Here is a 16322-nt window from a genome sequence, read left to right on the forward strand (position 1 = left end):
TTTACTTCCTCCCAGGAAGCGTACAGCACGTAAACAGTGGTTTGAAGCAAAACAGATGTACTTTTTCGTACGGGGCTCTGAGATCGGGTGTGTCTTTGTCTATTTTACTTCAGAATCTCAGACAATCTTTACGTGACAGGAACATCTGATAGAAGAGCTTCGACCACATACAGAAATACAAAGTCGGGGTAAAAAGCAAATCACCTTTCAAAAAGCTTTTTAAGAACTATTTTGGGACCATGCCTTTCTTGAAAATGAGTACAAAGTCTTAGACACTTCTGACTTCTTTCATTTCTTATGAGCCACTTGCGTGATGTTTAACAAAGAACAGAACACACACTCAGTGCTGTAATATCATTTTCAGAAAATCTCCTGTTCATTTCAGTTCGAACAATATCAATGACTTCAAAGTATATTCTTTCCACTTGTTCACTTTTCTCACTTTTTTCACCAATCTTTTCTGTTGTTTAATAGTTTGTGTTACTGAACTGATAATAGTGACAGAGTCCTTCAGTCCTGTTTCTTGGACTTGCAAGACGTCTGCAGGTTGTAGCATCTCAAGAGCTTTCCTCATGAAGACTAAACAAAAACAGAATTCAAGTTTTTTTCATGACAGTAAGTAGCCCTTCCCGTCGGGCTACATCATCTCCATTAAAGCTTCTAGTGTCCAGCTTTTTAAAAACATCAGTTATGTTTTTGTAATTAGCACAAATAATTCTGGTAACTTTCAAATGACCTGACTGTCAAGGGCTCCTTGGAGGGCTCTCTCAGTCTAATCCAGTAGCCAAGTCCAGACACAGACAAAGGGATTCTTTTCAAAGCTTTATTCTTCTTTTACAACTTAACAACTGTACAGGTAGCAACTAGATCTGAGCAGCAGCATCTCTATGCCCTAAATTGGAACAGTTGGTCCCCGTTTGAAAGGCAATTACTGGCAGACCCCTGAATATAAGGACTAGGGAGAATCCCTCCCCTTTTCCCTTGGATCCTCTGGGCACAACCGTTCTTTGAGCGCCAACCGGGCACTGTGCCTCCTTTCCGCGCCCTCCATTTGGCGCCGCTCTCTGTGTCTGCGCCGCGCATCCACCCAGTCTGCTATCTGTGCTGGGTCACTCCCTGGACTGCTTTCTAATCTAGGAATGTTGGTGGGAGGAATCTCCGTCAGCTGCGGGCCCTGGGAAAAAGGGGCGCGCTCCTCTCCCAGGAGCGACTGCTCTTCCTCCGAATCAGAACTATTCTGGGATTCTATGGGCTCAGTGTCCACCCTGACACTGACCAACAATGTTCCAAAAGGTGAGACAGACTTCAACCTTCACACAAACTTGCAATTTTCCAGACTTAAAAAATGTATGAAGCATAACATATTGGCGAAAAAAATGCTTGACAGGTTTTATATTGTCCACAGCTTTTATAACAACAAGATGGAGACGGTGAATGGATGTACTACGATGGATGTCTGGAACTTTTCTTTGACATCTTCAGTGTCAGCTCTGTAAAGGATGCAGCATCAAAAATGGTGGTGGTTACTATGCAGAACAAAGATTCATAAACGCTGCCATTTTTCACATACCGGATTCCTAAATCAACATTTTCACCACTGTTTTTGTCTCTAGTAGAATCTTCTAAACGCATATTCCATGGGACATCTGCAGAATTTATGTTTAGTACTATATCCTCTCAAACAACTTGTGCCATGATGTCTACAGTTTCATTCTGCATTTCTGGAGAATGATAACTTGCATTTTTTGGAACATGTTTACCAATTTCTGCCAATTTTTCGTCTTTTTTTGAGAGTATATTCAAATCACTTTCTAAATAAGCTGTGCTTTTCTTTCTCTCCAATGTAATATGTTCCTTGCATCGCTAGCTCATGGATGACTAAAAACTGAGTATCAACAATTGCTTTTAAATGATATCTATTGTCTTCGAGAATGGTAGTATTGACAAAAATGGACACCGAGGTAGCAGCCGAGAGCTGACTTTCCTTTTCATGCCAGATAGTCATTGCTGAAATATGGAGCATAGATGTAGCATGTTTGTGAAACCCTCTCGATTTTTTCCCCCGAGTGCTCACTGGAAGGACAGATACTGAAGCTGAAGCTCAAATATTTTGGCCACCTAATGTGAAGAGAAAACTCTCTGGAAAAGACCCTGATGCTGGGAAAGACTGAAGGCAAAAGGAGAAGGGGATGGCAGAGGATGAGATGGCTAGATAGCATCACGGATGCAATGAACATGGACTTGAGCACGCTCCGGGAGAGAGCGCAGGACAGGAAGGCCTGGCGTGCTATGGTCCATGGGGTCACGAAGAGTCGGACGCGGCTGAACGACTGAACAACAACAACAACTTGATTTTTCAAGTGCTTTCTTCCGGTCCTTGAAACCTTGTAAAGACATCTTGTTTTGATATATTGGGTTGGAAATGTCTACAAGGATAGCACAAAGCTGCATCAGCTAATGGAGACTACTCTAACCATTCATATTTCTGGAACCATTCTTGTTGGCAATTACAGCCCTCACTGTTCTCTGGGTATGAATGAAGATTATTCTGTTTAATTGTTTCACCCTTTTTTGAGAGGTCCCCTGGAATACCAGAGTCAAAAGTCTGACTTTGCCTATAGCTGCAGTCCTCTTTCACCTGTAGTCAGTCTCCGAATTCCAGTTCTTCACAGCTTGGCTTTGATGGTGAATTAGGTATCTCTGCTTTAGATTCCACCCGAAAAACAAAGTTGTCCATGCTAGAAGTTTTGGAATGGGCAGAAAAAAATACTTTCAAGGATGTTAAGTCCTCCTTCAGGATCCCACCTTATAGCTCTGAGACCTGACATTTACATTTTCCTTCCTGTTGGACTATCAAGGGACAACTGGTTGCTATATAAAGCACTAATTCAGTGATTGGGAGCTAAACTAATTGTGGAAAACCTTTTTCTTTCTTTTTTACTAGTTGTGGGTTGATTTCCACCACCACCACACACACATAAAACCCAACAACAACAACAACCCTGAAAAGGCCTCACACTGAGATTGGGAAAATCAGAAATCAGGCTTCAGTTTCAGCTAAATAATCAGAACTAAACTAATTCTGTAAAAAAAAATTTAAATAGTTGTGGGCTGATTCCCCCCACCCCCCACCCCTGAAAAGGCCGCACGCGGAGCTGCATGCATTAGAAGAATCAGAAATCAGGCCTACGTGGCCAGCCAGCCAGCTAACAGAAGTGTGCACAACACTGCTCCCAATTCCTCTGAGCTGTTCCCATCCTTTGCCACCAAGTCCTCAAGAACAAGGAGCAAAATAGCCACTACATTTGTGAGTATTGTGAGCACTTTAAAAGAGTAAAGGGTAACTTAGAGTAGATATTTTCTCCTGTATCTTAAATTGTCTCTACATTTCAACCCCTTGGCCAGAAGCACCCAATCCTGCTCTACTCATCATAATAACCAGAATAAACAAACTCTTAGTTCTTACAGCAGATACACAAACAGGTTTCTTCATTGCTGGCTGAGCAGAGAACACAATGGAAATGGAAAAGCAGAGCAAAGGGGTGGTCCCAACCTGGCCCACAGTAAGTTCAAATATTTCACTTCTCAAGGGTCACGTTACTACACGAGCTGCAGTTTTCCTTTTCCAGGCTCGCTTAAGTAATTACAGGGTGATTATCAGCATGACAAATCCACCCTCAATCAGGACAATTCTTGAGTGAGCAATTTGGGGGGGCTCTTCCAGATGAGGCTTTTGTTGTGCACTTGCCCTGTCATATTCTCTGAATTTTTCTTAGTTGCTCCTGTTCTTAAGACAAACTGCAATTCTTTAAATGGAAGCTGTCATTGTCTGTCACGACAAAAATTTAAAAAGTCAATTTCCCCCCAAAATGCTAGCGGGGGCAAAGTATAGTGGGGGGGGCGCACCTCTATCCCCCCCCCCCGCCACTTTGACGCAGATTGAGGCAATTGCAATCATGGAGGCTCTTTCTGCACTTAGAGAACTGATAGCACTGCCCCCAAAGTGAATGCTTTGATGTTTTGTATGGTGCTGAGAGTGAAGCTCATTCAGCTCTCGTAGCATTCAGAGGGCTTGTGGAAATATGTGGCCAAGAGACATAAATTAGAAGGCCAGTTAGCCAGTTAGGCTGAAAAAAAACAAAAAAAAACCTAGAACGACAGTTAAAAGACATATCTGTACTTGCAAAACTGAAGGAGGTAAAGCGAGACGTCTGGATATACCGCCACATAGAGACTCTGCTTCCCTTATGTGCCCTTATAGCCTTCCTTATATCTCCTCTGTGTGGATTCTCTGATGGCCATTAAGGTGTGACCTCCGAGTGAAGTCCTTTCCACACTTCGAACATTTGTATGGCTTCTCCCCTGTGTGGATTCTTTGATGGGTTTTAAGGTGCGTACCGAGAGTGAAGCTCCTTTCGCACTCTAAGCATTTATAGGGCTTCTCCCCTGTGTGGATTCTGTGATGGCCATTAAGGTGTGACTTCCGAGTGAAGTTCTTTCCACACTTTGAACATTTATATGGCTTCTCCCCTGTGTGGATTCTTTGATGGGTTTTAAGGTGCGTGCTGAGAGTGAAGCTCCTTCCGCACTCTAAGCATTTATAGGGCTTCTCCCCTGTGTGCATTCTGTGATGGCCACTAAGGTGTGATCTCTGAGTGAAGTTCTTTCCACACTTCGAACATGTATAGGGCTTCTCCCCTGTGTGGATTCTTTGATGGGTTTTAAGGTGTGTGCTGAGAGTGAAGCTCCTTCCGCACACTAAGCATTTGTAGGGCTTCTCCCCTGTGTGGATTCTGTGATGGCCATTAAGGTGTGAGCTCCGAGTGAAGTTCTTTCCACACTTCGAACATTTATAAGGCTTCTCTCCTGTGTGGATTCTTTGATGGGTTTTAAGGTGCGTGCTGAGAGTGAAGCTCCTTCCACACACTAAGCATTTATAGGGCTTCTCCCCTGTGTGGATTCTGTGATGGCAATTAAGGTGTGAGCTCCGACTGAAACTCTTCCCGCACTCTAAGCATTCATAGGGCTTCTCCCCTGTGTGCATTCTGTGATGGCCATTAAGGTGCGAGCTCCGAGTGAAGTTCTTTCCACACTTCAAACATTTATAGGGTTTCTCCCCTGTGTGGATTCTTTGATGGGTTTCAAGGTGTGTACTGAGAATGAAGCTCCTTCCGCACTCTAAGCATTCATAGGGCTTCTCCCCTGTGTGGATTCTTTGATGGGTTTTAAGGTTCACGCTGCGAGTGAAGCTCTTTCCACACTCTGAGCATTTAAACAGCTTCTCCCGTGTGTGGATTCTTTGATGGTTTTTAAGGTGCATGCTGAGAGTGAAGTTCTTTCCACACTCTAAACATTTATAGGGCTTCTCCCTTGTGTGGATTCTTTGATGGTTTTTAAAGACTGAGCTCTGACTGAAACTCTTCTTACACTCCAGGCATTTATAGGGTTTTTCCCCTGTGTGGATTCTTTGATGGATTTTAAGGTACATGCTTACAGTGAAGCTCTTTCCACATGCTGAGCATTCATAGGGTTTCTCCCCTGTATGGATTCTGTGATGGCCAGTAAGGTGTGAGCTCTGACTAAAATTCTTCCCGCACTGTAAGCATTTATAGGGCTTCTCCCCTGTGTGAATTCTTTGATGTGTTTTGAGGACTCTGTTATCACTGAAGCTCTTTCCGCACTCTAAGCATTTATAGGGCTTCTCCCCTGTGTGAATTCTTTGATGTGTTTTTAGGACTCTGTTATCACTGAAGCTCTTTCCGCACTCTGCGCATTCATAGGGCTTCTCCCCTGTGTGAATTCTTTGATGGGTTTTAAGATTTGAGCTGTGATTGAAACTCTTTCCACACTCTGAGCATTTATAGGGCTTCTCCCCTGTGTGGATTCTTTGATGGATTTTAAGGCATGTGCTGGCAGTGAAGCTCTTTCCACACTCTGAGCATTCATAGGGCTTCTCCCCTGTGTGAATTCTTTGATGGGTTTTAAGGATTGAGTTCCGACTGAAACTCTTCCTACACTCTGAACATTTATAGGGCTTCTCGCCTGTGTGAATTCTTTGATGCCTTTTCAGGGTTCCGTTATCACTGAGGCTCTTTCCACACTCTGAGCATTTATAGAGCTCCTCCTGTTTGCGATGTCTTTGATGGGAGTTAAGGTCTGAGCCGCAACTGAATTGATTTTCAGTCTCCAAGCATTGAAATGTTTTCGCTCTTGTGAGAATTCTTTGACATTCAATAAGGTTTAGTTTCTCAGTGAAATTCTTTCCACTATCCGAGCATTTCCACTGTTTCTCTGCATTGTCAATATTCCTTTTGTGCGCTTCAAAGGGTTCTTCTGGTATTGGCCATTCATCGACGTCAGCCTGTTCAAGGGAACTAGATGTGTTTCCCCACTTCTCTTCATCTTCACTTTTCATTCTCAGGTGCACAGCACTTTTAATGCTCTCCCTCCCATCCCCTGAAAGAGAAAAAGAGAACAAACCCAATGGATGGCTATTTTGATGATCAGACTTAGAAATGACTAACACAACCCTCGGGGGCAGGCTTGGTTTCTTCAACAAAGGCTGCAGCACCAAAACCTTTACATCAGTGAGGACTACGTCTCTGCCCAAGTGGAATTCATCCCCTCCAAAATCCCTAAACCCATCCTGCCTGCTTCTACGACTCGAGAAGGGCATGGATCCAGAGCACAGGTGGAGGGCCTTATCCCTCCAAGCAGCTCACCCACATCATCAGGATGTACAAGCTGAAAAATATCCATCACTACATGACGAGAACGGGTCCTAGCCTCATCCGTCTCCGACTCTGTCAGAACCATGGCAGCCTAATGGGCTCGATTGTGAGGCATTTTCCCCTCAAAGTGCACAGCAACTCCGCTCTACTGGGCCTCCACCAAGGTGACCATAACCACCTCGAAGAGCCCCGCCTGTCTCGTCATGAACCTGCCTGGTAATTAAGATCTTGAGCGCACCATCACCCACAGAGGCGTGGTTGGTGGGCATGCAAGAAAAGACCTTCCCCCATGTGGGTCCCAAACTGTGGAATGTGCGGCTCTCAGGAATACGGTTGCCCCACCCACCCCCTCCCGGCTTGTACAAAGGAGGTGAAGACGTAATGCTTCCACACAATGTAGTTCTTTTAACGTTTTACTGTTTTTAATATTCGTGTCTCTTATTGCTTTAAACTTTTTTGTTTTATAATCTTAAGAATAGCGAAAGAAAATAGGACCACTTCAGACCGTTTGGCCAGGGAAGCGGTTGGGCAGAAGGGCGAACTACTTGGAACGGGCACTCCAGACTGGTGGACTGTGGGAAAGGGGTAAGGAGATGGAATGCTTTACCTGCCTCAGGTCGCAGGTCGCAGGTCGCAGGTTCAATCCCTGGCATGTGCAGATGAAGCCATTCAAAGAGCAGAATTGGGAAGACCTGCACCTGGGACCTGGGAAAATCAAGCCCAGTCCAAGCAGATAGTACTGGGAATTGCAAATCTTGGTATTGAAAACCAAGGATTCTACAGATGTCCCTCCAGGCACATAAACAGTTGAGATACAAGTGACCCGATTCCGAAGTATCCATCACACCTCCACCTACTTCCTTGGCTGTTTCTCGGAGAGATGTGTCGAAGAGGTGACATTTAGCCAGGAAACAGATCTCCCAGGAGAATGCACAGCCTGAGAGATCTGACAAAGGGTCCCACCAGTCCCAAGCACATACCTCCTGATCTCTCCCCAGCCTCAGAGGCCCCTTTTCTTTCCTGCCAGGAGAGGAAGTCAGCTCTGGGAATCAGAAGGCCTTTTAAAGAGGACAGAAATAGCGGAATTATTTCTGGCACTTCCCACTAGAGCAAACGTTATCTCTGATACAGATAAGGAAGAGCCACAATTCCCCCTTCCACCATCTGTCAACAAGGCAAAGAGGAAGCCTGACCCAGAGGGGCCACTCCCTTACCCAGAGCAGCCAGGGTCCCATGATTCTCCTCCGTGACGTCCCTGTGCAGAGCCCTCTGGCCTGGATCCAGCAGGGCCCACTCCTCCTCCGTGAAACGCACAGCCACCTCCTCAAAGGTCACCGGACCCTGAGAGAAGAAGGAGACACCAGGTTCTCTTTACGCGTAATGCAGCAATCCATGAAGACCATAAGGTGAGGTGGTTGGAGGTTCTCCTTCCGAGTGCCAGAGCTTCATGAGTGACCTCCGAAGCCTTCTGAGCAGCCTCCTTGGACAGGAGCAAAGGGACAGGGTTGGACTCTTCCAGGGCCAGAGAGGTGTGCAGGGGACGGAGGCACCCCGGCCTCCCCTACCTGCTCTGGCTGCAGAGAAGCCATTTCCGCTCCACCGCAAGGCGAAGGGGGCCTAGAAGGAGCCCCCTGCATCCGCTCGCTCTCTCCGCTGGTCGTTCCATGTGTGGTGTCCGAGGGAGACGTCTCTGCCTCGGGGAAATCCGTGGCTGCTTTGGGTACTATTTCCTCCACCTGGAAAAGGAACGAGGAGCCCAGGCAGTCCAGGGCGAAGGGGATTAGGAGAGGGAGGAACCGGGACAGGAAAAGGACAAGAGCAGCGTTTGCCAGTCTGTCTGCATCCTAAAGTTGTTCCACTTCCTACGTCCTGCAGCCGTGCTTTGGCAGGTGAGCACAGAAGGATTGGGGCCAAAAAGGTATCCTGAGCCTCAGAATGGGCGAGAAAAGGAATCCAAAACTCCCTCCTAAAACCAATGGGGGGGGGGGAGAAGGAAGCTCCCAGAAGCTTGCTGCCACTCAGCTGCTGGAAGCACGGAAGAGTGGTGCCTGCAGCCACTAACCCTGTTCTGCTGGGACGACTGTGCTGCTGGTGCAAGGAGGATCCCCTCCTTCCCTGGGCATCACAACCTCCCCGGGTGCCCTGGGATCCCCCAAGGAGGGCCTGCTATACACGTTCGGAACTGGTGGGACAGCTGTGGATGGTGTGGGCAGGCGGAGATTGGGGCATCACTATCCATTGGCAGCTGGAAAACACTGGGATACCGGGGGGATTTTTAAGACCACACTCCTCTGAGCTCTCAGGATGAACTGCTCTCACCTGCTCCTTCTCTTTGTGCTCTGCCTGGCTGAGGAGGAAACCTTCCGCCAGGGCCACCGCCTGGGAACTGGTCTCCGCTCCACACTCCCTGACCCAGCTCTCCATCTCCGGGGGAAGGACGGCCAGGAACTGCTCCAGGACCACCAGGTCCAGCACCTGAGCTTTCGTGCGCCGTTCTGGCTTCAGCCACTGACGGCAAAGGTGGTGGAGTCGGCTGCAGGCCTCTCGGGGCCCCTCGGTCTCCCGGTAGCAGAACCCCCTGAAGCGCCGGCGCTCTGCGTCTGAACTGGTGCTGCTCCCAGCCAGGTTCTCCTGTGCTCCTCTTTCCCAGAGCTCCGCAGTTCTCCCTTCCTGGAAGGTACAGGGGCCTTTTCCTTCCTCGGGGTCAGCCAAATCTCGCTCGTCCATCTTCACTCTCCGCTGCCAGCAGGACTCGAAGGACCTCCTTGCTTGGCTGCCGATTTCTTTGTTCTGGCCAGGAGTGCCTGAATCTGATGAAGTGGATCACACATTACAAAGCCTGCGAGCCCCCTTCTCTCTGCATATGTTGCACGCACCACAGAAAAGGAGCAGTCTGGCTATGAAAGGGAGGTGCGCACCATGACTCGGGGACACTAGAGATGTGGGGTGGGAGTCCAGGTTCTTCCTCCTGAGATGCTCAGACTCAAAGCTTCCCCTGGTCCACAAGCAGAGTCGGCTCTCTGGAGGGGGCAAAGAGGGCCGGGCCCTGCCTGGCACTTTCCACCTCCCTCCTCGATCTTCCCCAGCCACCCAAAGAACCCCAGAGCTGGAGAGCGCTGGGCAGCAGCAGCACCCACAACAACCCTGGAGTTCACTTTCCTCCTTTGTTTCACTTTGTGTTACGCGCAGGGGGCACATCCAGGTTTCTGTGCTGCAGGGTGAGGGGGGCAGCCCCCCATCACGCGCCCCAGAAGCCCAGTGGATGGGGAGAATGGGAGCAAGCCGCCCTTTTCTCCCCGGTCAGATCACTGGTTTATTTGCTGACCGAGTTGTGACCCTTCTATACGGCGGAATAGAAGAACGCCCCTCAGCGGTTGACAACAACTGTTAAACACGTTTAAAATGCAATATTGAAAACACAACATTAAACACACTTCCAAGTAGAGTAAAAAATATATATCAAGGAGCAGTACAATGGAGCGGCATGATTAATTTACTGATAGCCCAGGGAGAGCCTGGGTGGACAAGGGTGTTTTCATTTCCAACCCGTGATCAGTTCAAGTATGTTTTAATTTAATGTACTGGCCGTGATCAGTTTAAGTGTGTTTTAAGTTACAGCCCATGATTAATGTAATGATTAATTAAAGCCTGGGTGAACCAGTGTGTTTTCCGGAGGCGCTTAAAAGGTGCCACATCGTCTGCCTCCCGAACTGCCCCAGGGAGGGTTTCCCAAAGGGTGGGCGCCGCTACCGAGAAGGCCCTCCGCCGGGGGGTCTCAGGGCGCCATTCCATTCGTTTGGGGTGGCGGCCCGGGCCTCCTGCGATGACCTTAAAGGTCGCCTGGGGATGTACAAGGGAAGAGCAGCGCTGCGCGGAAAACCTTCTTCTCTCCCGGGCCGGGGCTGTTGAGACTTGCTGGCTTCAGAGAGAGGAGGGGGAAAGCGACGAGATGGGGTCTCCTGGAGGGGCCCCAAATGGGCCAGCCACCTGGGGGCCGCTCCCCCCCCAAGAATGGCTCCCCGCCCTTGGGCATTTTCCTCCCACTCCCATCATCCTGGGGAGCTCAGTGCCTTTTGCACTCACCAGTTCCCGTTAGGGCTCCCACGGGGGGGGGGGGGCCTGTGGCTGCCTGCGCTTCACCCCCAAAGCCCAGCCCGAGCCGCCCCCTCGGCGCTTCCCAGCCGCCCTGCAGGCGAGGAGGAGAGGCTGCGGATCGCGCCCACGAGGAGGGCGGGGCGGGGAGCGCCGGGCGGGGAAAGGCCCCCGCCCGCCTTGCCGGAGAACCGAAGCGGGGCAACGGGGGAAGGCGCCCTTGCCCCTCCCCGCGCCGTCCCGGCCCTCGGGGGGCGGGCGAGGCCGGGGGAGTGCAGAGGGGAGGGGCCGGGGGGCGGGGGGCGATGAGCGGGGGGGTCCTGCTCAGGGCTTCGCACCTCCCCTTCCTGGGAGAGAAGAAAAGGGTGCAAAACCCGGGTCCTGGGAATCGGGAGGCACTGAGAGTTCTTGAGTTTCGTAGGATTGAAGAAGGACACGGGATCTGCTAGAGGCCTTTTGGGGGAGGGGTGAAGCACATGGGTGGGCGGGGGAGGGTTGGTGCGGAGCTCGGGACGCGCCCTCCGCGGCCCGGTTGTGAACAGTTCCAGTAGCCTGTCCGACTAGTGGGTCAGCAGAGCCAGGACCAAGGGGTCAGGAGAGGCAGAGCCAAGGGTCCAGTGGACGCAGAACGTCTTGGAACCTCGAACAGTCAGCCACCCATTCCACAGAGAGGGAAAACTGAGGCACAAGACAGGCAAAGGGCAGGGGGTGGGTGGGGGCCACATAGCCACACGAACGGACTCCGGTGGACCACAGTTTCAGGAAAAATTCCCATTCCACAGGGAATAGCGTGTTTAAGATGGTGAGCGGAGGGGGAGAATCGCATAGCTGTAATAACTGATAATAGCTAAAATAATATGTGATATTCTCAAAACCACGGAGAACAGCAGCCTTTGGAACGTTGGAACAAGGTCTGAGCGCATCCAGCAATCCACGCCTTTATGCATCCATCACAAAGCAGAAGCAGCAGCAGGGAACCTATGCAAAACACGCCTCCCTTTCACACACTCCTCATTCACACAGACACACACACGCAAAGCCCAGCCCATACGCCACCATACCCCAAAAGCAAACTGGAGCCAAGGGGTCGTAGAATCATGGAATCATAGGGTTGGAAGGGGCCTACAAGACCATCGAGCCCAACCCCCTGCTCAGTGCAGGAATCCAAGTCAGGGCAGCCCTGACGGGGGGCTGTCCAGCCTTGTCTTGAATGCCTCCAATGTGGGAGAACACACCACCTCCCGAGGTCATGGGTTCCATTGTCACATTGCTCTAACAGTCAGGACGTTTTTCCTGATGTTCAGCCGGAATCTGGCTTCCTGGAACTTGAGCCCACGATTCCATGTCCTGCACTCTGGGCTGATCGAGGAGAGACCCTGGCCTTCCTCCCTGTGATGACCTTTCAAGTCCTTGAAGAGTGCTATCATATCTCCCCTCAGTCTTCTCTTCTCAAGGCTAAACATGCCCAGTTCTTTCAGTCTCTCCTCACAGGGCTTTGTTTCCAGTCCCCTGATCATCTTCCTTGCCCTCCTCTGAACCCTCTCCAGCTTCTCTGCATCCTTCTTAAAGTGTGGTGCCCAGAACTGGACACAGTACTCCAGATGTGGCCTAATGTGGTTCTGGAGAAACAAAGGCAGAGGAGCTTAAAAGTTGGCCATCCATGCAACGTAGGAGTTTCTTAAGGCAGAACATGGTGCAATGCAGAAACAAAGGCAGAGGAGCTTTTGGAGGAATAAACGTTGGCCATCCACGCAGCAGAGGAAACCTCTAAGGCAAAATGGGGGTGAGAAACAATGGCATAGCAGCAGGGAAGTCATGGTCATTGTTCTGTTTGACCTGGAACTGCCCCTGCGGGTGCTGGGAAGAAGCCAGGGGGAAATGTTGTACCCTCCATTTATTGATTGCATTTATACCCCGCCTTTTTTCCTCTTGCAAGGAACCCAAGGCAGCTTACATTATCGTCCTTCTCTCCATTTTATCCTAACAACAACAACAACCCTGTGAGGTGGGTTGGGCTGAGAGTCTGTGACTGGCCCAAAGTCACCCAGTGAGCTTCCATGGCTGAGTGGGGACTAGAACCCGGATCTCCCAGCTCCTAGTCCAACACTCTTGCCACTACACCACACTGGCTCTTTGGGGAATTTATTCATTAAAATTCATTTGGGGAATTAGTCTCAGAAATGTTTTCAGTCCTCGTTGAACAGCAAGGTCCTTTGACCAGTGAACCACAGAGAGAATCTGGCAGTGTTTCGATGATAAATAAGAAAACTGAAGCCAACTTCAGTAGTATTACCGAGTATTTGGAGGAGATGGAACCGCTCTTTCCATGCTGGAATAGCCTGAGCGTGCAGATGTTGTCACTTTATAAACTAGTTGGTTCCCCCTTTTCCTCCCACCCACCCCGCCCACTTCCCACACACATCCCAAAAGCATGTGTTTTCTGATCAAGGCATTATTATAGCAATATGGATTACTGCACTTTGAAAAAGATGAAATGCCCCTCTCCAGTACCAGAAACTGATGTTATAATATATGCAGGACCCCCTCCCTATACACTGATTTTTTAAAAATATGCAGGGAACCCACTCCACATCTATGAAATCAAAGCCCAGAACACAAGCACCAGAAACGTACGCACACAGTCACTCCTCATACATATACGCTCCTCCGTATATTCTCTCTCTCTCTCACACACACACACACACACATGCACACACGGACGCACACTGCTGTGCAGCGAGGAAAGGAGACCCCTCCTCTCCCCACAGCGCAGAAACCTGGACCTTCCCGCTGCTCCTGACATGAAGAAGAAGGAAGGAGGAAACGGCTGGGCTGTTGCTCGTGCTGCCGCTGCCCACCCTGCTTCAGGTCTGGGTTCATTTTAAGACTGGAGGAGATCAGGAAGGGAGCAGGAAACTGATAAGCAGGGCTCTGCCTCCTTCGCCCCCACCAGGGAGCCATCTCCGATTGTGAACCCGAGGAAGCTTTGAGCATCTTAGGAGAAAGAACCCCATGACTCCCACCGCATCTCTCTAGTGTCCCTCTCAGTTATGGTGTTCACCTGCCTTTCTTAGCCAGAATGATGCTTTTGCTTGGTACTAGTAATGTAGGCAGTGTTATATGAGCGGAACACGCTCCTTGTTCGTTGTCTAGCCGGACAATGGATCGCACTAGACACGGGTAAGACTCTGGATCTGAAAGCGCTTTATTGTATGGCCAGCAAGGCACTCTGTCAACAAAGGGGCAGACAGGCCCAACTATTCAGTGGGGTAAACTTTTATACAGAGAAGTACGTTACATATAAGGAAGAACTCTAGCCATGCTCAGAGTATTAGGCTTTAGTTTCAGCTAAATAAGTGGGACCCCTTCATGGATCACTGCCTTGTTGTGGCGAAGGGGCTTGCGGAACTCAGTGAAGCCATAAGCTATGCCGTGCAGGGCCACCCAAGACGGACAGGTCATGGAGGAGAGTTCTGACAAAATGTGGTCCACTGGAGAAGGAAATGGCAACCCACTCCAGTATTCTTGCCAAGACAACCCCATGGAAGGTATCACAAGGCTAAAAGATATGATGCCAGAAGATGAGCCCCTCCTGTCGGAAGGTGTCCAATATACTACTGGGGAAGAGCAGGGGGAATTTCCAAGTAGCGCCAGAAAGAGTGAAGCGGCTGGGCCAAAGCTGAAAGGACACTCAGCTGTGGATATGTCTGGTAGTGGAAAGAAAGTCTGATGCTGTAAAGAACAATATTGTTTAGGAACCTGGAATGTAAGGTCAATGAATCAAGGTAGGCTGGAGGTGGTCAAACATGAGATGGCAAGATTGAACATCGACATCTTGGGAATCAGCGAACTAAAATGGACAGGCATGGGCGAATTTAATTCAGGTGACCATCATATCTACTACTGTGGGCAAGAATCCCTTAGAAGAAACGGAGTAGCACTCATAGTCAACAAAAGGGTGGGAAAAGCAGTATTGGGGTACAATCTCAAAAATGATAGAATCATCTCAGTACAAATCCAAGGCAAACCATTCCACATCACAGTAATTCTAGTCTATGCACCAACCACTGAGGCCGAAGAAGCTGAGGTTGATCTGTTCTATGAAGACCTACAACACCTTCTAGAACTAACACCAAAAAGATGTCCTCTTCATCATAGGGGATTGGAATGCTAAAGTAGGAACTCAAGAAATAGCCGGGATAACAGACAAGTATGGCCTTGGTGTACAAAATGAAACAGGACAAAGGCTAATAGAGTTTTGCCAAGAGAACACGCTGATCATCGCAAACACTCTTTTCCAACAGCACAAGAGGCAACTCTACACATGGACATCACCAGATGGTCAATATCAAAATCAGATTGATCATGTCTTTTGCAGTCAAAGATGGAGAAGCTCTATACAGTCAGTAAAAACAAGACCTGGAGCTGACTGTGGCTCAGATCATGAGCTTCTTGTTGCAAAATTTCGGCTTAAATTGAAGAACGTAGGGAAAACCTCTAAACCATTCAGGTATGACCTCAGTCATATCCCTGATGAATATACAGTGGAGGTGAGGAATAGATTTCAGGGATTAGACCTGATAGACAGAGTGCCTGAGGAACTATGGACGGAGATCCGCAACATTGTTCAGGAGGCAGCAACGAAATCCATCCCAAAGAAAAGGAAATGCAAGAAAGCAAAGTGACTGTCTGATGAGGCTTTACAAGTAGCTGAGGAAAGAAGGGAAGTGAAAAGCAAGGGAGAAAGGGGAAGATATATCCAACTGAATGCAGAGTTCCAGAGAACAGCAAGGAGAGACACGAAGGCCTTCTTAAATGAACAATGCAAAGAAATCGAGGAAAACAACAGAATGGGAAAGACTAGAGATCTCTTCAAGAAAATCGGAGATCTCAAGGGAACGTTTTGTGCAAAGATGGGCATGATAAAGGACAAAGAAGGCAGGGACCTAAAAGAAGCAGATGAGATTAAGAAGAGGTGGAAAGAATACACAGAACTATACAGGAAAGATCTGAATGTCCCTGATAGCCATGATAGTGCGGTCACTGAACTTGAGCCGGACATCCCAGAGAGTGAAGTCAAGTGGGCCTTAGGAAGCATTACTAACAACAAAGCTAGCGGAGATGACAGTATTCCAGCTGAGCTATTTAAGATCCTAAAAGATGATGCTGTTAAAGTGCTGCACTCAATATACCAACAAATTTGGAACACTCAACAATGGCCGCAAGACTGGAAAAGGTCAGTTTACATTCCAATTCCAAAGAAGGGCAATGCCAGAGTGCTCAAACTACCGCACAATTGCGCTCATTTCATATGCCAGCAAGGTGATGCTCTCAATCCTACAAGCTAGGCTTCAGCAGTATGCGAACCGAGAACTACTGGAAGTACAAGCTGGGTTTCGAAGACGCAGAGGAACTAGAGATCAAATCGCCAACATTCGCTGGATCATGGAGAAAGCAAGAGAATTCCAGAAAAACGTCTATTTCTGCTTCATCGACTAT

At 48.9% G+C, this 16322-nt stretch overlaps 1 protein-coding gene across 1 annotated transcript in view; it reads right to left on the reverse strand.

Annotated features, from left to right (window-relative positions):
- Positions 1–16322, reverse strand: part of LOC146356518 (uncharacterized) — an 80226-nt gene that overhangs the window by 38831 nt on the left and 25073 nt on the right. The window contains exon 6 of the mRNA XM_084841117.1: positions 4281–6284. Coding sequence (XP_084697243.1) covers positions 4281–6284 — 2004 coding nt within the window. The remainder of the gene's footprint in view (positions 1–4280; positions 6285–16322) is intronic.

This window comes from Heloderma suspectum, chromosome 2 (genome assembly GCF_057233095.1).
Source record: "Heloderma suspectum isolate Gila_16-S chromosome 2, 16-S_ref, whole genome shotgun sequence".
In the NCBI taxonomy this organism is placed as follows: domain Eukaryota; kingdom Metazoa; phylum Chordata; class Lepidosauria; order Squamata; family Helodermatidae; genus Heloderma; species Heloderma suspectum.